General features: G+C 41.7%; 1 protein-coding gene across 7 annotated transcripts in view; it reads left to right on the forward strand.

Annotated features, from left to right (window-relative positions):
• clasp2 (cytoplasmic linker associated protein 2) overlaps positions 1-23,652 on the forward strand; it is a 55,932-nt gene that overhangs the window by 23,720 nt on the left and 8,560 nt on the right. For 2 of the 7 annotated variants that reach the window (XM_053334857.1, XM_053334858.1), the window contains exons 8-30: positions 4,544-4,681; positions 8,373-8,446; positions 8,563-8,655; positions 8,865-9,010; positions 9,295-9,430; positions 9,559-9,629; positions 9,794-9,853; positions 9,964-10,041; positions 10,273-10,440; positions 11,433-11,473; positions 11,889-12,041; positions 14,034-14,135; positions 16,862-17,035; positions 17,294-17,338; positions 18,834-18,941; positions 19,325-19,387; positions 20,016-20,122; positions 20,279-20,302; positions 20,450-20,602; positions 20,727-20,818; positions 20,901-20,964; positions 22,511-22,674; positions 23,226-23,304. In XM_053334857.1, the coding sequence (XP_053190832.1) occupies positions 4,544-4,681; positions 8,373-8,446; positions 8,563-8,655; positions 8,865-9,010; positions 9,295-9,430; positions 9,559-9,629; positions 9,794-9,853; positions 9,964-10,041; positions 10,273-10,440; positions 11,433-11,473; positions 11,889-12,041; positions 14,034-14,135; positions 16,862-17,035; positions 17,294-17,338; positions 18,834-18,941; positions 19,325-19,387; positions 20,016-20,122; positions 20,279-20,302; positions 20,450-20,602; positions 20,727-20,818; positions 20,901-20,964; positions 22,511-22,674; positions 23,226-23,304 (2,333 nt within the window). Of the gene's footprint in view, positions 1-4,543; positions 4,682-8,372; positions 8,447-8,562; positions 8,656-8,864; positions 9,011-9,294; positions 9,431-9,558; positions 9,630-9,793; positions 9,854-9,963; positions 10,042-10,272; positions 10,441-11,432; positions 11,474-11,888; positions 12,042-14,033; positions 14,136-16,861; positions 17,036-17,293; positions 17,339-18,833; positions 18,942-19,324; positions 19,388-20,015; positions 20,123-20,278; positions 20,303-20,446; positions 20,603-20,726; positions 20,819-20,900; positions 20,965-21,664; positions 21,725-22,050; positions 22,054-22,510; positions 22,675-23,225; positions 23,305-23,652 lie in introns of all 7 variants that reach the window. The other 5 variants (XM_053334863.1, XM_053334859.1, XM_053334860.1 and 2 more) reach the window with 5 other exon arrangements.

A 23,652-nucleotide genomic window follows, 5' to 3' on the forward strand; every position in this document is an offset into this window, starting at 1 on the left:
TTCAGATTGACCGTGTTGGCTTGCTGCAAATCTTCTTCTGTGGTTCAAGACCTTTCAGATCTTTTTTTTTTTCAGCACCAAGTCGACTGATGTTGCTTCCAAATTAAATTTTTTATTTATTTATTTATTTATTTTTTCTCAAATGTCTCTCTTACTCACCACCGTTCTTATTTTGTTGGGTCTAATATGCTCTCCACTAATCAGGGGCGAAAAAAGGCTAAACTGAGCAGAAGTAAGTACAGATTTACATGTTCGGTATATGGAACCACGTTTATGTTGGTTTCTTTTTTGGTGAAGTTTGAGTGCAGCTTTTATACATTATGACTGTCTTTACATAGTTGCAGGTCTCTGTGGATTTGAGTTTATCTAGTTTCTATTTAAAATTCTATAATTAACAGTGATGGTTTAAGTAATAATTTAGAAGTATTATTTTACTATACTTTAATATTTTATTTTTATTATATTATCCTAATACATTTACACTCACATGTATAAACTCCTAATACAAACCTAATAAACCTCACAATGAAAACATCACTGTTGAGTTGACCAACTTTGGATGTGACCCATAAGTCTCAGGACACATGAACACTCCATTGCTCTGATTTTTCTTCTCTTTGTTGTCTGTGATGCAGAAAGACCCTGTGTCCCCCACCCCCCACCCCCATGCGTGTTTTGGGGTTCATATATATGAAGCATGATGGAAATCATTTGGATTTCTTTAATCTGGAACAGAGCCAGTGGTGCCACCATGTGGTCAGAGCTGAAATTTAGTTTGTGTGTGTGTGCTCACAGATCTGTGATTTAATCATTAAATTACTTTTGCAGGCCTGCAACCAGATCTGAGTGTTTCAGTCGTTCTGTCTTTCTCTATCATTCCATCTTCTCCTTTAAAGGGAGACAGAGAGATAGAACAATGTGTTCACTTCCTCCATCTCTCCCTACATATAGATTGTAATAACTCTGGGATTATTCCCACATAGATTAGAGATTGGTGAAGAGGGGCATTAGTGTGTGTGTGTGTTTTTTTTATAGAATTATATAAAGCTATATAAATAAACTGTATTATTATCATAATTGAATTTGAATGCTTATTAAATTTCAACACTGATTGATTGTTTTTGGGTGAGGATTAGATCTGTATCTGTCTTCTTCCCTCCTCTTTCCATCCCTCTATTTTTGACTCTTCTCCTGAAATGGAGGGAGGGAATGTCGACCTGGAGTTTCCATGGCAATGCTGCCTGGTACATGGTGCATCTCTCTCTCTCTCTCTCTCTCTCTCTCTCTCTCTCTCTCTCTCTCTCTCTCTCTCTCTCTCTCTCTCTCTCTCTCTCTCTCTCTCTCCCTCTCCCTCTCCCTCTCCCTCTCCCTCTCCCTCTCCCTTTCCTCCCCATCGGACCAGAGTTTATCCTAATTTGATAAATTAATATAAAGACAGTGAATAAACAGTGAATCCAACTGTTGATTCTGGTAAATTGGAGATGTTTATGTGTGGATGTGGGCTGACTGAACATCTTTTTTTCCTGTTTGATGCTCTGTTCATTTGAGAAGCTGGACTGCACAGGTCGCCATGGCAACAGCATGTGTGCAGTCTGCTCTCCACAGGGGATTCACCCCCCACCCCCCCTTGTCTTTGCATTGCCCTTCACCCAGAGACATTTACTCCCCTGGGGTCTGACTAGACAAAAGCGTGTTATGTTAATCATGCTAACAGTGATGCTAATCAATGCTAAGACCCTTGATACATGTTGGAGCATTGCAAATGGACCCTTGGGTTTTATTAATGTGAATTAATACAGTTCTTCTGATGTTTTTCATTATATTTTCTTTGCATTCATTCCATCGTAAAAAAAACCCACAACCTGTCAATAACGGTGTTTACAATGTTTAAGTACAGTCTGATTGTCCTTTTGGCCCTTGAACTTAGACCTCCAGTTAATGACCCACAACAGTAATTGTAAAAGTGATGGTTCGGTGTTATTTCAACCTAGCATCATTTGCACCATGACGTCTATCTAAGCACCCCCTCATCTCTTTTTTTTCCCTTGGTCGCAAATTGGTGGAGTTAGAGCCATCAGCCGAATGGCTTAGTACAGGCGCTAATAGTGTGTCTCGTAAATTACCCCACTAATAATGCCTGGATTGTTATCAAACTTCTACAGTAGTACAAATAGGGTCTTTACTCATAAATCGATGTATTGGAAAGTTTGTAATTACACCAGGAGTTTATTGAAATAACACTTACCTGATGGCTTGTACTGTAAACATCATCGAAATCTCGCGCGATCACTGAAATACCAAGTGGTTGCGCGAGATCCCGCACAGAGCACATCGAAGGTGAAGATGAGTGGCTCAATTTCGAACGTCGCCCGTACCTATTTGAGCTTGAATACACGTTCAATAGTAACCTCAAACTCTGCCATGTCGTTGATGTCTGCAGTTGTACTCTCGCTTCTTGCTCCTTCTTCACTACTACTAGTCTCTTTCGGCAATAGATGTGATCTGTACGGGATCTCGCACAACCACGCAGTATTTCAGTGATCGCACAAGATTTCAGCGATGTTTACAGTATTTTTTGTGTAGGTTTACCTACTATATTTGGATAAGTTTACATGTATATTATTTTCGTATGTTGCTCTTGTTATGTATAACCCATACATTTAAGGACTGTGCAGCTGAGCATGTACAGTATCTGACTTTCTGAAGACCAAAGTGAGGGCAGAAATAACCATAAAACAAGCCAAAAGTTAAGACTACTGCAGTAGAGATCTGGCAGAGCATCATCAGGCAAGATACCAAACTCTCCTGATGACTGTAGGTCAAAGACTTCAGTGTGTCATTGACTACACAGGATGTGTAACCCACTTTGAAGTATGATGAGTTGACATCTCATGTAGTCGAGGCCTCAGATGGAGGGGTGTGGTCTCCCCCCACCCTATTACCCTGATCAGTGCAACATCACCCTTTGTTCTGAGAGAGAGAGAGAGAGAGAGAGAGAGAGAGAGAAAGAGAGAGAGAGAGAGATTCTGTGTGTGTTGTCAATGGTAATGAGTTTAGGTTAGCTGGTCTGGCAGGGACACAGAGAAACCCTGTTAATATTCCTGGGGTGTGTGTATGTCTCCCTTTCTTTCTCACACACACATACATTTAGAGTCCTGCCTCCGCACTGGCTGCAACACCATGATGTCACCTCTCGTCTGATTGGCTATGAGGCTGCTGAGGGAAGGAGGAGAGATGCTGGGAGAGAGAGAGGGAGGGCGAGAAGGTAGATAGAGGGGAGTGAAAGAAAATGCCGGCACTTGTATGGGTGGAGGGGTTTTCGGACAACGGTGCAAACTGTGTTTTGTGTGCAGCCGTAGCCCCACTATGAGGTGTGTGTATGTGTCTTGGGGTACGGCTTAAAGAAGAGGGGGGACCCAGTTACCACGCCCTCCCAGAAGCATGAGGCGACTTATCTGCCAGCGGATCTGTGACTGTGAGTGCAGGGTAGACATGGGTGTGTTGGTGTGTATTTAGATGTAAATGCTTTATGTTAGAAGATGTACACGGCCGGTTCTTTACATCCACTGAGTCGTTATTGAGCCCGACACAATAACCTCTGCAGTGACAGTGGAACGTGTGCCTCGTAGGTACATTCATGCATGCCTGTCATTGATTTTTTTTTGTGCATGTCGACTGTGCGTTAAGGTAAATTGATGTATGAGTCAAGGTATAGGGTGGTGGCTTTGGCGCATTTCTCCATGGCTGGTTGTCAAGAGCAACGGGAGCGCAACTGCATTCCTTTGCCAACAGTTTTAGTTGCGTGTGTGTTTTCTGCAAAATATTGTTTCCCACAAGTGCTTTCACTGGTGGATGCATGCATCAGAACCGTTGTTTCATGCGTGTGTCAAGTTTCAATGTTAACTTGATTCATGCTAGTATGCAGATTTAGGGTTTTGGATCCAGTCACTGCTTGTGTGGGTAGACATCTTGACCATCGGGTTGTGTTTTTGAGCTCTTGGAAGTGATTGTGTGTGTATGTGTAGGTTTGGTTTTTCTTGTTTTGTAATTAGTATTGATTTAATGATTCCTGACCAAGCTCTCTGTAGACTACCACCTCCTCCGTTCTTTGCACTCGAATCTTTACTTGTCCTTACCTTTAGCCTCAAACAAGAAAGGTGCAAGTAAAATGTAAGTTGCAGGCAATGAAATGCATTTATTTTAACATTTTAGAAACCGGATTTAATCTCGGATAATCTTTCAATTATGTTTTGTCCTTTTTTGTCAAATTTTCCAAGTGGGTTAGTTTTTGTTTTTTCACTTGTTGAGTTTATGATTCCTATGTCAGTTGTGAATAAACAAAATAGTACATTTCACAATCAGAAGACTATTTATGGCCTGTATTTGACTAAATAATTTACAATATTGTGTGATGTCTGTTTTTAAAATGTTGTTTACACTGAACCTGGTACAGCAACAACATTTAAAAAGACTGAAAAAGTTTGACCTCCTTAGCTACACTCAGTATAGTAAACCTGTGCTGTCTTTCCTTCTCTCATTTCAGATCGTAGTTTTGAGGATGATGACAGTGTGGATGGGAATCGGTCTTCAGCCCAGGCTGCCTTCAAGGTCCCCAAAGTTCCCAAGAAGCCTGCAGAGTCTTCCGCTGCACGCAGGCCCAGTGCTACTGGTAGCAAGCTAGGTGCTTAACTTATATTTACACACATTGACAATTTAAACACATTCAAGCTGAGTTCATCTGTTGCATTTTTTATTTTATAAAAGTCAGTTTTATTTTTTATTTCTTGCAGTGACAGTGCTCAGTTAAAAGTACAGACAGGTGACAGATGAAAGGAAACAATATTAAGTGTCTTAGTAAGGTGTTGGACCACCATGTGCTGCCAGGACAGCTTCAGTACACCTTGACATTGACTCTACAGTCTGAACTCCACTGGAGATATGAGGTGGTTTTGATGATGGTGTTGGAGAGCGCTGACTAAAACATTGGTCCAAAATCTCTCATAGGTGTTCAGTTGGCCACAGCTAGGCCTACTGAGCATTTTTATACATGCCAAAAAGCCCGATTGGATGTTAATTGCTTTATTGTACCATACAGTGCACTTGTATGGAAGCATCTCTATTTTTTATTTTCTCCACTCATTTATTCAAGCTTTTCCTTTAATTTGTCACCTGTTTTTAATGGACTTATCTAAAAGCTAATTAACTTTTACTGTTGTCCTTGGGCAGGCAGACAAAAACAACCACAGAACAACAAAGAAAAAAACACAAAACAAAAATCTGTCAGTGTGAGATAATAAATGAAATCAGTATGATATTTTGACACTTCAGCTGACTTAAGCATGAGGCTGTTTTTAAACACTGTGGAGCTTCCAGCACTGCCACTGCAGGGACAGGCCAGGCATCCTCTAAGAGGAGGGGATACAAGATTACCAATCATTTTTAACATCAAGCAACAGAGCAAAATAAGAGGTTGAAGAAATCATGTTTTTTTCTGGATATTACAGTGATAATGATCCTTTGGTTTTTATCGAGTACTTTTAGGATTTATGTATAGAGACTTTAGTGTTATCACACCTGTCTGTGACCTGGTTATTAAGACATAGGGGAAATATCAGTGTGTAAAAGAAGTTTTGCAGAGGGCAAAGACAACTGGTGTCTGATGCTGTTAAAATTATTCAGATTAAACTGAACATCGCTAATGACCCTACTAATTACTAAATTAGATTTTTGGAAAGACAGGTTATGTCAGTGTGATGAAAGAAATTCTTACATTAAAGGTTAAGCATGAATTAGCTAGCTAATCTAACGGTTTGCTCATTGCAGCTGTTAGCTTGGTTGCAGCATGTTCCTTAGATCTTGCATGCTGAAAATCACAGTGTCATTAGTACATATATGCACAGAAGACTTAGACAAGTGGCTCCTTTAGGGAAACTGCTAACCAAAATTACTTGTTAATTTCTTCTATGTGGTACACACAATAGCCAGTATGTTTAATAGTGTCAATATTTCTTACTGTATTGTATTATAATATTTCTTACATACTTGAACTCATAAAAAGTGAACTTCAAAGTTATTTTGTGTAGAAATTAACTTGGCAGCAAGCACTAAAACTGGTATTATAGGAGTCAGATTCTCTTTCTAATTCAATTATTAAAACTTACATGATGTTACGTTACTGTATGTGCCGCTGGGTGTGCAATGTTAACTATCATGGAGCACTCGTGTAAATTTGACCTGCATATAATCGGATTACATAATATCAGCGAGTCACTGGTCATGGTCTGTCGGCTGAAAACCAGCCAGTTTCGATTGGTGACCAAACAATCAGTACATCTCTAGTTTTAAGCCACTGTTTTATTAAAACATTTCTCGTATGTCCAGACAGTGCAGTTTAACAATATTTAATATTTTTATATTTGGGTGGGAAGTGAATCCCAACCGAGGTGCCTCTCCTCTTGCTTTTTCTCTTTGAACCAAATGCATGTGATAAGATTCAGATTTTTCCAGGATATGATTCTTGGACAGCACATTATTGGTGGTCACAGAACAGCAGCAGGCTATTGGGGCTACTATAAGTAGTAAATAGTCTTGAGTAAGCAGATGTTGCTGCTCTCCGTCTCTTCAGAAATCTGATATTCTTATCATCAGCCTCATATCTGTGACTGCCATTGAACTACATTTTATCAGCCTTCCTTTTGAGAGAGCTTCCTCTCTGTTTAGCATGCCTCCTTCTGCAGATGGTGTGTCATGTTTTCTTCATCTATGCATGTATTGATTTCCTCTGTCTTCCTCTCTATTGGAAGAGAGCTGTGTTCCCACAACCGTGCGGTCGATTCCTGCTGCTTTTTCTAATGTATCTGTGTCAGCACTGTCTTACATACGTGTATCCACACACTCGTAGCTGTAAGTGCTTTGTGAGCGAGCAGTCTGTCTGAGTCCTGGTACTGCTGTGTTAGCTGGAAACACAAGATCGTGAACTCATGTCACTTGGATCATTACATCCTTTATTGATCATGGAGCGAATGTGAGAGGCTTATGTCAAGGGCATGCTAGTTATTCACATACAGTACTACAAATCTAAGTCATGGACCTTATTACAATTCATGTGATGAAAAGGAAAATACCCGATTTGACCTTTGTTGCAGATCGGTGATTTTTACTCACTTGCTTTTGGTCAGGTCACATTTGTCATTATGTTTTTCCTCTTTTTTTTCCCCCCTTTAGTTTTTGCAAATGAGTTATCTAACATTTCTACTGCTGTATGGGAGTAGTTTCCATGATGGCAGCAATGGGAGGCACTATTGCCTGCATTTGCATTTAGACGACAGAACGCCCACACACTCTGGCAACACCCAACAGCAAGACTCAGACAGAAGAGAGATATTTCAATTTTGCCAATGAGCAGCATAAAAAATGAGTCTAGAGCTGAAAAAAAAAAAATCTAAATCTAAAAAGTGTGTTTGATCAAGTGCCAGCAGAGCATGACTTCTCCAAGATGGTTGCTTTCTGTCAGCAGTCTTTAGCCACAGCAGTAGACTTTATTTCATGCTGCTGGCTAATGATCATATCTCTGCATTAGAATCTCCTGAATTTATTTCCACAAAATACTTTTTACTTTACAGTTTTAGTATTTTAAACACTTTATGATCAAATAATTGTTTTTCATAATACAGTTGAGTTTTCACAGTTGTGAAAGAATCAACTATCAATATTATTATGAGTATTATTGCAGCCATAAATGTGCACCCTGATAACATTTCATGACATGTTTACAATATGAACATTTCCGCTTCATATAGCTGGCACTAAAAATAATTGGAAATGGCGATGGAGTGCTGGTGGGTGCGTTCATGGACAGACTGCCACCACTTCGCTCCATGAGAGTCATAGAGGATTTCGCCTACAGTTGAACCATCTGGCCACATCGATTTCTCCCAGCTCTCTAAGGACCATGTAGAGTTTTGACATTACATGTCTTTATGGCACAGCCTGATGTGAAAACTAACCACAGGGAAAAGGAGTGAAGGATATATTTCTGCTCCATTCCTCCTTTTGTTTATAACTGTCCTCCACCAAGTCTGCTGCTACCCCTCCACCTCTTATTCCTCTGTGAACACATCTCTAATCTGTCACACTGTTTTAATAATCTCATCCTCCTCAATTGATTTTCATTTTTTTTCTCGTCTTTCAATTCTCTTGCTCCAATCCCAGTGAGGAGTTTAAGGAGTTTAGGCCCACAGAGCTTCCAGAGACATATGACTGGCATTCCCATTACTGCCAGGAAGTCCATTAGAAACGCAGGCTGCTCCCACCATCTTACACCCCACCGCCTTAAAAAACGCACACTAATTGACTCTGCTCTGATTCTCCAGTGTCCAAGGACAGTGCCGGAGGAGTTGATGAAGAAGATTTTATTAATTCTTTCACAGATGTCCCTACTGTCCAGGTAAACACACTTTCACAGCCTTTAATAACTGGACTGATATTTCTTTTGCAATTGTCATATATTTACTCTGCTCTCTCCCTTCTCTCCCATTTTTTCTTGATTCTGCCTCTATGAAGATCTACTCATCAAGAGATCTCGAAGACAACCTGAATAAGATCCGTGAGATCTGCTCTGATGACAAACACGACTGGGACCAGAGAGCCACCGCTGTCAGTAGATTCACCCTCAACAGTCTCTCTAGTTCTCTGTCTTATATAATCATCTGAACACTGCCTCGTTGCCACATCACAGACAGAACTCTTAATGAATCCATGAATGACTCTCATTTAATGAAATAATCTGGCACTGCAGTAATGGTTCTGCTTCATTTGAACATCGTTTTATCTCATCGTTTATTTTATTTTTTTATTTTTTACAGCTGAAGAAAATCCGCTCACTGTTGGTGGCGGGCGCTCCCAGCTACGACTGTTTCTACCAGCACCTACGGCTACTGGATGGAGCCTTCAAACTGTCTGCTAAAGACCTGCGCTCCCAAGTGGTCCGAGAGGCCTGCATGACTGTGGCGTGAGTGTTGTTCACAGATACGTCATCATCACTGGAGTGAAAGTTTGACAAAATATGCAAAACATTAAAAACGGGTTTACCAAATTTTCCAATGGGTCACATCAAGATTGTGAATGTTTTATTCTATCTTTGAAGTAAACACAATATATGTCAATATTTTAAAAATGTATCACAAGCATCTGTACAGTATATAAAAGTTGTCAATGGTATAAATGTTTTACTGCTGCTTTGGTTGTGTACTGTGTGTATAACGTGTGTGTTTTTATGTCTGTGTATATGTGAAGCCACCTTTCAACGGTGCTCGGGAACAAATTTGACCATGGAGCGGAAGCCATTGTCCCCGTCCTGTTCAACCTCATCCCTAACTGTGCCAAAGTCATGGCCACCTCCGGTGTGTTGGCTATCCGCATCATCATACGGGTGAGATTTGCAAACACGCATTTAAATTAATTCATCAGGTTTTTTTGTGGTCCGTGTGAGTCACATTCTTTGATGTTTTTTTAAATTTCACATCTTTCACTCTCCACCTCCCATCCTCCTCACTGCAGCACACCCACGTCCCGAGGCTCATCCCCCTTATAACCAGTAACTGCACTTCCAAATCTGTGGCTGTTAGAAGGTGAGATTAATAAAGCCACTACAATCATAAAAAAGTTAAAGTCCTAATGAGGAGTTCTTAAATAATTAACAACTATAAAATCAATGCTTGTCATGATGCTGTTGTTGATGCTTGTCATGATTGTGTGTTGTGTGACAATAATGAAAATGTCTAAATATCTGCAGGCGCTGTTATGATTTTTTGGACCTTCTGCTACAGGAATGGCAAACCCACTCTCTAGAGAGGTGAGGACTGAATTCAACATGGTTTTAAGTAAATCTGAGCTCAGCACTGCTTTCAAACCTGATTTTCTCCTCATTCACATTCTTTGCATCTCTGTTTCTTTGCCTCACAGGCACACAACAGTTCTGGTTGAGAGCATCAAGAAAGGAATTCGAGATGCCGACTCAGAGGCCAGAGTAGAGGCCCGCAAGTAAGAAACATGAATACACAAACTCACAGGCTTTTCATAAAATTACATTATGTGAAAGACGAGTATTGTTAAATATCTCACCATTTTCCTTTTCCTACCTTGATTCTTCTCTCTTGCTCCCTCCACCATCTTTCTTCCTCTATCTTCACTCATCCCTTCCCTCTCACTTTTCTTCACCTGTTTCTTTTCATTCTTTGTTTCTGCTTTCTTTCTCTCTGCTATCTCTTCCAGAGCCTACTGGGGTCTGAGGAACCACTTTCCAGGGGAGGCAGACGCTTTGTACAACTCCTTGGAGTCGTCGTACCAGAGGACCCTTCAGTCCTGCCTGAAGAGCTCTGGCAGCGTGGCCTCACTTCCCCAGAGTGACCGCTCCTCATCCTCTTCTCAGGAGAGCCTCAAGTAATCAACTACTATAGTTCACATTTTTACACTCTGAGTGTTTTAAGGCTACCTTTGGGTCTTGAAGATGAAGAAGTAGCTGAAAATTAGCTTAGCAAGACCTGATTCAGGCAATGGTTGTTAGCACTCCTCTGCTGGAAAAGACTAAAATATCCCCAGTTAAATCTATCATATACTAGGCTTTTCTTCTGGTCCGCATCAATTAAGAAAAACATCTAAGGATAACTTAATCAGCAAATGTGGATACTTAACACTGAACAATTAAATTCCGTTCGGGTTATTCAAGGCGTTACATATTATGTATGCAAAGTCTCCAGTATTTTGGTTTTGTTACTTTTTTGCCTCGTCTGCATTATACGTGGCAAAGCAAAATAGATAGATGTGTGTTCCTGCTAAACTACATTTTATTATAGACTTGCTGTCAGTGAATACTGTTCATTTTGAAAGCATGTATTTTGAAGCATGTATTTTGGTGCTCAGGGAATAAGCAGCATTACAGAGCTGGTTACAAAAGCTTATAATAGAAAAAAATCTATTGGATTCAGGAAAGATATTTATCATGATGCATGGTATTTTAAATTTCAAATATAAAAAGAGACCAGACAGTGTCATAAAAGCCTATGTTGGTCAAACTTAACAGTGTAAATACATAGATTATTGATTAGAAGAATTTGGATATTTTAGTTAAATTAGCACTAAAATATATTTCTTCACATACTCTGAATTGCCCAGTTTGTGAATTCCCACAGTTCTTTACTCTTCAGTGTGTATTTATTTACATTCGCTTGGAGTTTTCCTCACACGAAGCACGCAGTGTAATTCAGCTGCTTACTAAACAGAGAAATTATTGAGTTTTTTACATTTGTCATCAAGGGAAAAGAAAGAAATTGTGTTCTTTTTTTCATCGCTTGGCATCACAACATTATCATTTAGAGGTTTTTTTGTGTTTTGTTCTGTTGTATATTGACCTATTTTTCTCCCTCTTCTGTCAGTCGGCCTCTGTCTTCTAAATGGTCAGCAGCTCCAGGGCGAGGTGAGTCAACCACACACGCACAGCGGCAGATACATGCAAAATCTCTCTTTCTCAAAACAAACCCAAACATAATCTCATGCTCACTACAGTGAAAACACATATACAGTGTACACTATGACACACATCGGTTCCCAACAGAGACATTTCCCATCATGCTCATTCACATTTGCCTGTCCGGACCCGTACAGCCACATCCTGTTCTGTTTTTTATGTCCCAACACATGTGCGCATACGTATATGTGTCTGGCCGTTTGTGTATTTCTGTATGGTATCAATATGTGTAGTGTGGTGCCTGCATGTGTTTGTGATGTGTGTGTATATATATATATATCCCTTCATCACCTCCCATCCCTTCTCCGATACATTCCTCCTCCTCCTCCTCCTCCTCTTCCTCCTCCTCTTCCTGTCCCATCAGTCCCTGCGGGTTCAAAAGGTGGGGTGTCATCGGCCTCCCTGCAGCGTTCCCGTAGTGACGTGGATGTAAATGCAGCAGCAGTCGCTAAGCACCGGCATGTCGGACAGGCCAGGGGAGCGGGTCGACTGCCCCCTGGCTCCTACTGCTCACTGGGTAAGGGCGCTGACTGATCAGACAGCATGTGATCAGGCAGAGATGGATGCTCCGTCTGAGGAGTCCTCTCAGATCATCTTAGAGGTTCTTAGGTTTCTCAGCAGAAGTTGGAGGTTAAAGTTGCTCCTTCTCTTGCAAAAAACACACCACTAAAAGTTAGTATGTTAGTATGGATCCACACACACACACACACACTTACACTTCAATGCCTGGACTGGCCTTTCTCCTCTCCTCTCCGTTACTCTCCTGTCCTGATGCCTGCTCATTGCCTGTAAATGTATCCTGAATGTGTTTTGGTGCATGCAGATGAATATCGTCCTGTGTCTGTTCGTCTCCCTCTCTCTCTTTCTCTCTGTTTCAGTATTGACCATCTCTGTTAAACAGATGTTCAGTTACTAATACACACTGTGCTCCTTTCTTCTTTTCTTTCTCTTCTCTCTCTGCTCTTTTTCTTTTCTGTCTTGCATTCAATCTTTTTATGTTTCCTTCTTACTTCCACTTCGTGGTCAACTCTTCTTTAATTCATTTTACCTTCCTCGGTTTCCTTTTGTATCTTTTACTTTCAATCATTGTTTCTATCAATCCTCTTTTTTCTCTTTCCTTTCATTTCTTCCCTTTACTTCCTTTCACTCCCCCCTCTCTCCTTCTCTCTCTCCCTCTCTCTCTTTGCTCCTAAAGATGATGCCTCTGATAAAACGGATGGTAAGATCATCTCACTCTGCTTCACCAGCGACAGCCTACTCATACTTTTCTTTTTTTCTTTCTACTCTTTTCTTTCACCCTCCTCACTTCATCTCCAGTCCATGTTAACTCCCTTTGTTGCAGCGTGTGGCCACAGTGCCCCCTGCTGTCAGTCAGTCACTCATTCCTTATTCACATCACAATCCTACCCATCTCATCATGGATCAAATGATTTACACGTCTAAAATAATCCCCTGCTTTACTCAGGATTAATCTTGTCATCTATAAAGGAATTGACAATCCATCTACACCTGCATTAAACCGTATCAATCAGTTATTTAGGTTTTATATGGATACTCTGAGGGTATTGTATTAATACTATAATACACAGATTAAATGTGATATTTACAACCTGCTCCTTCTTTGTCTGTCTGTAGGGACCAGGTCAGACAATGGTAAGATTGTGGTTAGGTGGATTTGTGTGCACGCATTTTAGGGATGTTTTAGTTGTAGTTTTATTCTAGACATTACCATTTGCCATCAGAGATCTAACATAAAATGTGCAACTGCATCACATCTTTGATTAACATCTGTGAAGTGTGTCGCAATTGGTGGTGAAATACTCATTTGATTCATCAATTTGTCAGTTATTCAGTCGACAGAAAACTAGGCAAACTATTTTATTTATAGATTAATCAGTTAAATTATGTTTAACTGATTAAAAATGCTTGAAATGAATAAAAACACGTTTCTAGCTTCTCAGATGTGATCTTTTTTGCTGCTCTTCATTGCCTTACAATGCAGTTAAATCAGTTCATCTCTGGGTTTTGGACTTTTTTTTTTTTTTTTTACAAAGTCTGAAATTTAAAGACACTATTTTCCTATGTTAAATACCAAATAGTTACACAAGAGAAGTGGGCAGTTTAATCAATAATGCCCTAGTTGCAATAACATTTCACTCACTCACTGACTGATAGTTTCATCAAATCAGTGAAATACTTAGAGATTGATCACTAGTTTTCTCATGACCAGTTTCAGCTCTAAAGGCTGCTGTTACTGAAACTGTTTCTTAATCTACTGAAGCATCCCTGCTGTATATATCTGTGTGTGCAGCTGCCTGAATGTGTTTAGTTCAGTGTTCAGCAGCTTCAGCATTAGTAGCTTTTACGCAGCCGTAGTGCTTTTTAGTTTCTGGGCTTCGTTCAACTGCAAACAGTCTGTGATTAGCTGTGCTCGCCGAGAGAGTACTGTGTGTTTTAGGGTGTGTGCGTTTGTGTGTATTTTTACTGTTGTTCCTCTGAATACACACAGGCCGTGTACGCACCAAGCAGCCCTTGTCCACTGCCAGCAGCGTGTCCAGCCAGGTGGACTCCCGAGGACGCAGCCGCACCAAGATGGTCTCCCAGTCACAACGTATGTACCCACTCACAGACTTAAACCCAGCAGTGAGTGAAGCATTCTGGGTGTCAGGTCCACTTTCCACATCACATACACACTAACAGAGATGGTGTGCGAGCTCCTTGGAGTGTGTTAGGTGTTTGTATTTTCTCAGGCTCTTGTTGTGGAGTTGCTTTACTTGTTGCCGTCACGGTGACAATAAGCTCCATGTACATGTCTTTGTGCCTTCAGGTTCCGACGAATCCGATTGCACACCAGGTATTCTGTGTGTGTGTGTGTGTCAGAGTCAGAGTGTGTGCGTCTCTCTGTTTATCACAGTGGGAATCGTGGCCCACCTGCTATTGCTCTCATTCTGATTAAGGTGTTTTGTGTAAAGAGGAGTGAGTGAGTGAGTGTTATGTGTTTTTTTTTTTTTTCCTCTGCATGCTGTGTCTCATCACTGAGGATGGTGTGGTGGACAGTTTATTTCCGCTACTCTAGCCTGGCTCTGGCTGTCATTCAGGTTTCAGACAAGAAGTGTAACACAAGCTGGTTATAATATTGCAACACATAAAGCAGATGTGTGTGTGTGCACCTGCTCTCTAAAAATAATTACTGCTGCTTGATATGCTGCTTACGGCCGGATGGCTTTGGAGCCCACTTGGAAACAAGTTGAGAAGTTGGACATTGATTGGACCACAGCCCAGTGCACCAATCAGAACTTGACATTTAGATGGACGACCAAATGCAAGCGATTTGATTCAGAGTTCAAAGCCCAAATCTCAGAACGACAGATTAACAGAAAGAGAAGAAATGGCAGCTGAACAGAGGCTTAGAAAGATATCTACGTGTGTGCGTGTGTGAGAGTGTGAGAGTGTGTGAGTGTGAGTGTGGATGTTTTTGACCATATTTACTTTGAGGCTTTGCTTCATACATATGCCCTGCCAGCTGTCCCAACATGCACTGCTTTCCCAGTCTATCATCTGCAGCTGGTTCAGTGTGTGTGTTTTTGTTTTCTCGTTAATAAATGGATTAATTTAGTGCTTTAGCTTCGCCTTCATTCTTATGGTATGGAACACCAGGAAGCGCTCCCATCGTACTCTGTGTTTTAATTCCCATGATGCTTTTTGCGCTAACACCCATAATTCATCTGGTTTAATCTGCTGTTCCTTCCCCCTCGCCTCTGCTTTCCCTCTCCTCCAAACCAATGGGCTTAATGGCTCAGGATCTCAGTCTGCTACCCCTGTTGGTGGTAAGATTATAACGCTATTTCTTTTTACCCGCTGTTTTATCTTAACTGCCTTTCTTCTGTTGCCCTGACTTCCCCCCTTTCCTTCACGTGCACCCAGACTTTTCACGTAAGGCTCCATGCACTGGCTGAGGCATGCTGGGACTTGTAGGCACAGACTGTTAATGCGGCTATTCTATGATCATGCTAAACACACTGCTTCGCGAGCCTCATGTTGCTGCACTTTAATGTGTGCCTGGCAGAAGCCTTAAAGATTGAGAAAGTTGTTGTTTTCCTCTGTAAACATGGGTGGGATTAAATTGTCCAAAACATAAATTGAAAATCCAAATGAATTAAAATGTAAATATTTGTCATTTTCTACGTAGTTCACGATTTGAATCAACATATTTGTAAGGAAATAAAACGCTATGCTATGTGAGATAATGATTTGTACTAACTGGAAATGACAGGATTATCTTTGTGTATCCGTAATGAAAGGGGAGAAAGGAGAGAGGGTTCACTTGAAACAATAACAAAAGAATGACTATCTATCACATAGAGAGTTGAGTGTTCAATACATGCACATTCAAACAATGACCATCTAATGTTTATCAGTTATGTAACATAGCGATCAAGAATCCCTCAAAATATCCGAACAATCCTTCTTTAGATTAGTTTTTTGTCGTTCAGGTGTATTTGATTTAGCTTGTGTCAGTAGTACATAGACGTGGATTTGTTGAGTGTGTGTGTGTGTGTGTGCGCGTGTGTGTGTGTGTGTGCTTTAGTTGAGTTTCTGTGAGTCAATGAGAGAGAGAGAGAGAGAGTTTGAGAGTCTGGTCTGCTCATGTTGAAACCAGTTTATTGGAGCTTGTTTCCCAAAAGTCTGTTCACACACTTTATATTCAGCACAGCAGAACAGCTTCTCCTCAACTGTTTGTCTTCAGGTTGATAGTGTTGTGAGTCATTTTAGAACAAGACACATTGTAGGCTTTGCACTTGGAGACAGGACGTCATGGGGGCAGGAGAAAATGAAGACCTCTGTTATATTTGCTGCCTGTATATATCACACTGTGTCTTCTCCAAATTACAGTAAAGCCAGTCTGTAAAATTGTCATCATGTTGTCATAATGTCACATAATAAACAGGTGTCAAAACTTAAGTTCTATACTGATCATATACTGAAAAATGCTCTTTTCTCGTTAAACACTCCTAGCCCCAAGAATCCTCAGTCCAATTACATCAAACACTGTAAAGTTTGTCATTAAGGTCTGTCTTGTTATCATGTATGTACTCTAGGTTTTAGCTTGGAAAGTGCCATCATGTTAAGGTTGTAGCACCTGTCTCTGTCAATTGTTTATATACAAAACTAGTTACTATTTTTAATAAATACTGTGTGTCTACTGTCTTGACATCAGGAGGTAATTGGTTAACTGTAGAATACACTGTTGAATGATAGCTGTTGTGTGAGGAAAGCTCTGACTTTACTTTCTCTCTTTCTTTGTATCCTGGCCTCTCTCCCTGCATCTACATGAAGCCGGCAGTCGGAGTGGCTCCCCTGGCCGCGTGCTGACGAGTACAGCGCTGAGCACCATGAGCACAGGGGCCCACAGGGTGCTTGCAGGGGCCAGCGGGGACGGACATAGACGAAGCCGCATCCCTCGCAGTCAGGGCTGCTCCAGAGACTCCTCCCCCACCCGGCTGTCTGTTGGTGAGTACAGAAGCAGTGATTCTTGAAGGAGAAGCTAAAACAAACGCACACAAAAGTTCCTTTCTGTGCGTCTGTTAACATCACTTTTAAATCAGATCTGGTCTGTTACAGATGTCCAAATGTATGCATTTAACTCTTACAAGCAGCACACACAACCACACTAAACTGTCAATATACGCTGAAATCTCAACTCTTTTCCCCTCCTGCTCCCTGTTCACCTCTTCCTACTCTGCCCCTCTCCCTGCCTCTGTCCTTTAGCTCCCTCCAGCATTAGCTCCATCTACAATGGCGCAAGCAGAGGAGGTAAGGTTCCGACTTCGACCAGACCATCCTCCAATCGATCTTTCCACATCAATCTATCTGTTACCATCAGCACCTATCTAATCTTGACATCATCCCTCCATCCCTCATTCTGTATCTCTCATCACTGAAAATCTCTCTCACCGTCTCATCCCTCCATCAAGCTGTTGCTCGTTGCCTCAGCTTCCTAGAGTCTCTCTAACCCGTTTATGACTTTCATGGCTGTGTTGTTATGGTGATGAGTGCCCATGATCAGCAGATGTCCACGCATTATGAAAGTACCTCCTCCCTCTCTGAACTAACTTGTTGTCAGTGGCTGCCGAACGAAACCCTCTCAAAGGATCAGCGGTGCTTTATCAGGTCTCTGTAACCCTTAGGTAGACTGTAATTAACCCTGATTGGCTGGGTCGCTGCTGATGCTGATGATAAGAGCAATGAAGGGTTACGTTGATTGTGATGCTACTGGATGAAAACGCAGATCCTTCCCTCACAGACCCCCTTCGATTGCTACATTCGTCTAAAATTCACTTCCTTTTTCTATCCTTTGTCCTTGTGTGTGAGAGAAAGAGGTGCAGGGTGTGTGTGTGTGAATATCAGACGTGAGTGCAGCGATGCCCTGCTCCTTTGGGGTGCATCTCATTTAGCTCATAAACAATTAATCAAACAGAAAATCTGCAATACTTAAGACAAGGATTTAAGGATTTTTAAAGCAATTCACAGGTTACATCTTCTCAAATGTGAATATATTTCTCTATATGTCTTCTTTGACAGTAACCATGATAGTAAACCCAAATATATTTGAGATTTGAACTGTTTGTAGGACAAATTAAACAGTTTGAAGATGTCATCTATGTGAATTAAAAATATTGATGATAACTGTTAAACTCGTAACTGAATAAATCTAACATTTAGTGAAGAACCATTTTTTAGGAGACACTCTCATCAGGACGGCTGCCTCACCCCGTCAGAGATGAACTCACCATGACCTACTCCTCTGAGGTTTGGAGACCACCTAGAATGGCCTGAGGAAAAACTATCATATTATCTTTAAGAGTGAAAATTCCTTCACAATCACCTTTAAGACATTTTTCATATCTTGAGCTCATTTTATGGACCAAAAAGGATTCCTGAAATGAGCCCTGATTGGAGAGCTCTTTTCTTTGCTTAACTGAAAATCAGGAGAAGTGACTAGAGTCTTTTGAGATGCTCCCTCAGGACTGGTAGACCTGTGCTTTCTGTCAGTTTGTCTCTCTTGCCACTACTGTCATATTTATGTCTTTTATTCATGTACTTTCACTTCTCACTTCTCTGTCACTGTTCATGTTTGTCGTCTTTCTTTGTCTTTTTATTGTTTTCTTTATATCCTGACTCCTGTCCTTCACTGTATGTCTTCTCTATTCTCACTGCCACTCTTCTTCCTTTTACTGCTCTTTCTTCCCCTGTTTCCCGTCCTCTGTCCCTCTGCTGCGGTGTGACGTTCTAACCCGGGTGGCGTTAGCTCGGGGCAGTCGTATCCCTCGGCCCAGTATGAGTCAGGGCTGCAGCAGAGAGGCCAGCAGGGAGAGCAGCCGGGACACCAGCCCCGTACGCTCCTTCACACCCCTCGGTGAGTAGCAGTAGCGGACAGACACCCAGGAGGGATGTGTAGTAAAATTTGGATGAGTAAGACATCAAAGAAGAAAAAAGTGTTTCTATATTGAGAGTTTTCTTTTCCACATGGGGTTTTCGCTACTTTTTGCCAAATTAATTCTAAACAAAGAAATAGGCTTTTGTTTTAATCCAGTATTTAATCTGAAATTTATTTAAAATCTCAACAGTTTAAACCATAAAAACTGCTGGAAATAAAGTAAATGTTATGGGGGGTTTTTTGGCCCTTCTTTCTACTCTCAACACCCTGTTGGATCGGTTCGTCTCGTGTGTGTGTGTGTAAGTACGTATGTGTGTGAATGTTAAACTCTGTGTATGTGTGTTTTTTAATCTCGGTTGCAGCAACGCGGAGCTACTCTCGCTCCACCGGAGCTCTCCACACACCTGATGCTTTTGGGGCTGCAGGTGAAGGCTGAGTACATCTATTTCTCTGTACCTCACCCACCCACTTCGCCTTAATTTTTGTTCGCTCCGTTCTCTTTTTGTTCTCTTTCGTGCCACGCATCTTTTCCTGTATTTCGTCAACCTTTTTTTCTTTTCGTGTCCATTGGCCTCTTGTTGTTTTTTTTTTTATTTTTAAACATTCTGTTCCAGGATGTCGAACCTGCCAGTGGAATTGCATGTTTCCGCCCGTTCAGTTGCCAGTTGACAACCATCCTTCCAGTTTCACCCGCGTCCATTTGTTCTTTTTATTTAGCTCTGTCCCTTCTCTGCGGGGACACCCAACGCGTTCTCCTGTGTTTTATGTCAATCATTCATTCTCCCACCAGTGGCACCTGCAATGTCCCCTAACAAGCCATCAATCACATCAACTTACAGGGTTGGCTCATGAGAAATGTAGAGTGTGTGGGCTGAGTGAGTGTTGGATACGAGGATGATGAGGAGAGTGAGGTACCTAAATGGTGGATGGACAGTGGACGAGTGAGAGACTGAGAGTTAAAAAATTTGAGTGTTTTAAAGTTTTTTAACATATTTCTCCTACTTTCCTTCTATCGATCTCTCCTCTTTGTTCTATCTGTTTCTCTGTGTGCAGGAACAGGTTTTGGAATTAGTCAGTCCAGTCGTCTCTCTTCTTCTGTCAGTGCCATGAGGGTCCTCAACACCGGCTCAGATGTAGAAGAGGCTCTCGCAGATGCACTAGTACGAAAACACACACGTACATTCTGCCAAACACAGAAAGAAATATAAAAATTCTGTACTCACTCCACTAAGCTGTGACCACGTGCAGCTCACACCTCCTGGAGTGTGTTTGTGTGTTAACTAACCCCTTGTTCTACTTCTGTTTAACGCTGTCAGCTGTTGGGAGACATGCGGTCCAAGGTCAGCTTTTCTCCCGCTTCATACCTGTGTGTTGTGTTTAGCCGTGTTCTTCAAGAAGATGCATCAGTTCACATTTTCTGCCTTTTCCTCTGTATTACTCAGTTTGTCCGGCTTAATTTCATGCCCATTTCATTTCACCTGCAGAAGAAGCCAGCAAGGCGGCGGTATGAAAACTACAGCATGTACTCTGACGACGATGCCAACAGTGACGCGTCCAGCGCCTGCTCAGAAAGATCCTACAGCTCGAGGAACGGAGGAGCCATCCCGACCTACATGAGACAGACAGAAGACGTAGCTGAGGTTTGTGACAACAACTGTACACAATGACAGGCTTTGACATTGTTTTCCTGTTGAGTCTCTTGCTTTAACTAAGTCTTAACAGTCCTTTGCTGATGTGTGTGTCTGTATTTGTGGCTCTTTCTAGGTGCTGAACCGCTGTGCCAGCGCTAACTGGTCAGAGAGGAAGGAGGGCCTGTTGGGCCTACAGGCGCTGTTGAAGAACCAACGCACCCTCAGGTCAGAAAATAACAGGACAGGCAGGTGTGTTTTCTCAGGTTAAATTGAATTGCATCTAACTGTGGCTGTTTTGTATCTGCAGTCGGGTAGAGTTGAAGAGGCTGTGTGAAATCTTCACCAGGATGTTTGCGGACCCTCACAGTAAGGTATGGATGCATGCAGCAGAAGTGCATACCTGCTCACTAAGTCACACAGCACTCATTTACAAGACCATGGCACATAGTTTCATCATTCACCCACTTTGATTTTACTTTGGTTCCAAATACTTTATTTATCCCACCATCCTTCACTGTACCGGATTCTGCCAAAACAAAGGAAGTGTTCAAAACGATTTGTTAACGCACACAAACACATTTAAACAGTCACAGATGTTAAATATGTCCACTAGACTGCATTGAGACTTACAGACAGGATAAACCAGGGAAAATGTATCCTCTAAAGTACACAAACATAAACACAGGCATGCAGAGCGTGCGACCGTCAGTTTTCTAACAGCATGCCACGCCTGAGTTTGCGTGTGACCTCACACTCTTCGCCGCCCTGTGGGATTGCTCTGTCACTGTTCAGCAGCCAATTTGCTGGCTGTGCTCACTGCATTTACTGCCACCGCCCCTCCTTCCCCTCCCTACCTGCAGTCTGAAGCGCACATTTACACACAAACACACACACACAGAAATATTTGGGCTGCCAGCTCTTCTCTCTGACTAACCAGCTGCGATCCGCCCTCTCTAACTGCTCCACTTTTCTTTCGGCGTTTTGAGTGGCCCCTGTCTCACACATGTCGTAAGGTGTGTGAGTCTCTCCCCTTCCCCTCGTTTGACGATTTGACGATTTGATGAATTTCAGCGAGACTCCGGCAGAGTGTACGGCACGGCAGAATCCGGTATAAGCTCAGCCTCCTTCAAGGTACTGCATCTCACCACAGATCTGTCTCTCCTGCCTTCATCTGTCTGTCACAGATCATTCCTACTTCATTTCTTTTTCTCATCTCCTACATTTTTTTTTCAACGTTTCTCTCAGTTCTCTCCTCAAGTACGCACACAGCATCACTTCACGATTTTCAGATGTTGTCATTGTTACCTGTTTGAAGACCCTCGCATATTTTGCGAATGTTGAGTTGCAATTGTGGATTGAATGCCCAGATTATGAGTGTATATTCAGGTTTACTTGTCGAATGCTAACAGATGTGTCTCTCTCTCCCTCATGCCACCCCACTGTGGAACTCTCTGTAGAGAGTAAGTTTGGTCAAAAAATGTCCTGTATTGAAATGTTGTGTGTGGATTAAAACCTGCTTTGTTAATATGTTCGGATAACCAGTTACCAAGGCAACCGTGTAACACTCACTCACTAACCTACCTAATAATAACCATACAGTCTGATTGGTGGTGTTGTATAATTAATTGTCTAATTGTGGTGGTTTTCTAATATTAATACTGTTGTTTATTTGGGTGATTCAAGTCTAATTGGTGGTTAGGAATGATGATTGGGCTGCTGAAATGATGTCTAAATAACCACTAACTTCAATTAATATTACTCTCACATGATACTACTTCAACAGCATGATCTGTAAATATGCTGTTAATGCTGGGCTGCTGGTATGCATGCATGTGTGCATGAGGAACGAAGTGAGTGAGTGGATGATGAGTGAATGACACGCGTTGTTTGACCCGCATTGTGTGTGTGTATGTTTAGGTGTTCAGCATGTTCCTGGAGACACTCGTAGATTTCATCCTGGTCCATAAGGAAGACCTGCAGGACTGGTTGTTCGTCTTGCTCACGCAGCTGCTGAAGAAGATGGGAGCCGACCTGCTGGGCTCCGTACAGGCCAAAGTTCAGAGAGCACTGGATATCACACGGTGGGTGTCACTTACATTTAGACCCAGTGCATTTACATACTTAATGTGTATTAGTAACCCGACTCCTGAGGCAGAGGATTACAACTTCTCTTCATCTTTTCCTGGATAAAAAAGTCAGTTTCTTTGTCTTGTATACACACGTTTCCTAAACTAAGGAGTCTGTTTGAATTGTTCACCAACATTTTCAATTAAAACATATTTTCTCACAGTAAACTACACTTTTCTGTCTTGCCCATCCTCTCACTAGCCTGACTAACCTCTCACTGCATCATCAACCCAAATTATCCAACATACACACAAAGAAAACAAAAATCTTGTATCCTAAATACATTTAAAATAAATAAGCAGTTGTTCCAAATTCAGGTTGAGATTATGAATTTCTGTACAGTAATATAATTGTTTGTGATCTGTGGATCATTCTCCTCCTCTTCTCATATGGGAATAGTAGATAGTTTTTAAAGGGGAATGATTAATAGCATAAATTATTCTTTTCCTCCAAAAAACAATTATCTTCATTATTACACCTGTGATTTTTTTTACTTTTTATGCAGAGATTCTTTCCCCAATGACCTCCAGTTTACTATTCTCATGAGGTTCACTGTGGACCAGACTCAGACCCCCAACCTCAAGGTAAATGATGATATTATGTTATTGTGTGTGTGTGTGTGTGTGTGTGTGTGTGTGTGTGAAAGAGCAGTGAAGTTGTGTAAAGGATGGATGGGTGGTCAGCTGGTTGGAAGTTCAGGGACTCTGTAGCCATGGTAACTGATGTACTGATATGACCTCATGCCTGCCCGTCCTGGCTCTGCCTGCCAAAACCCCCCACACCACGAATCCTGGGCTGTGATTGGATAGCGACTGACATAACCTGCGGTTAGCCTCTGCAGGCTTTTTGCACTGCTCCAGTGTGGACACTCCCTTCAAGCTCTCCTCCGCTACACCTTTAACTTCTTCATTCATCCTCTTGTACCCCCCCCC

The sequence above is a fragment of the Scomber japonicus genome, chromosome 15, assembly GCF_027409825.1.
Source record: "Scomber japonicus isolate fScoJap1 chromosome 15, fScoJap1.pri, whole genome shotgun sequence".
Taxonomy (NCBI): domain Eukaryota; kingdom Metazoa; phylum Chordata; class Actinopteri; order Scombriformes; family Scombridae; genus Scomber; species Scomber japonicus.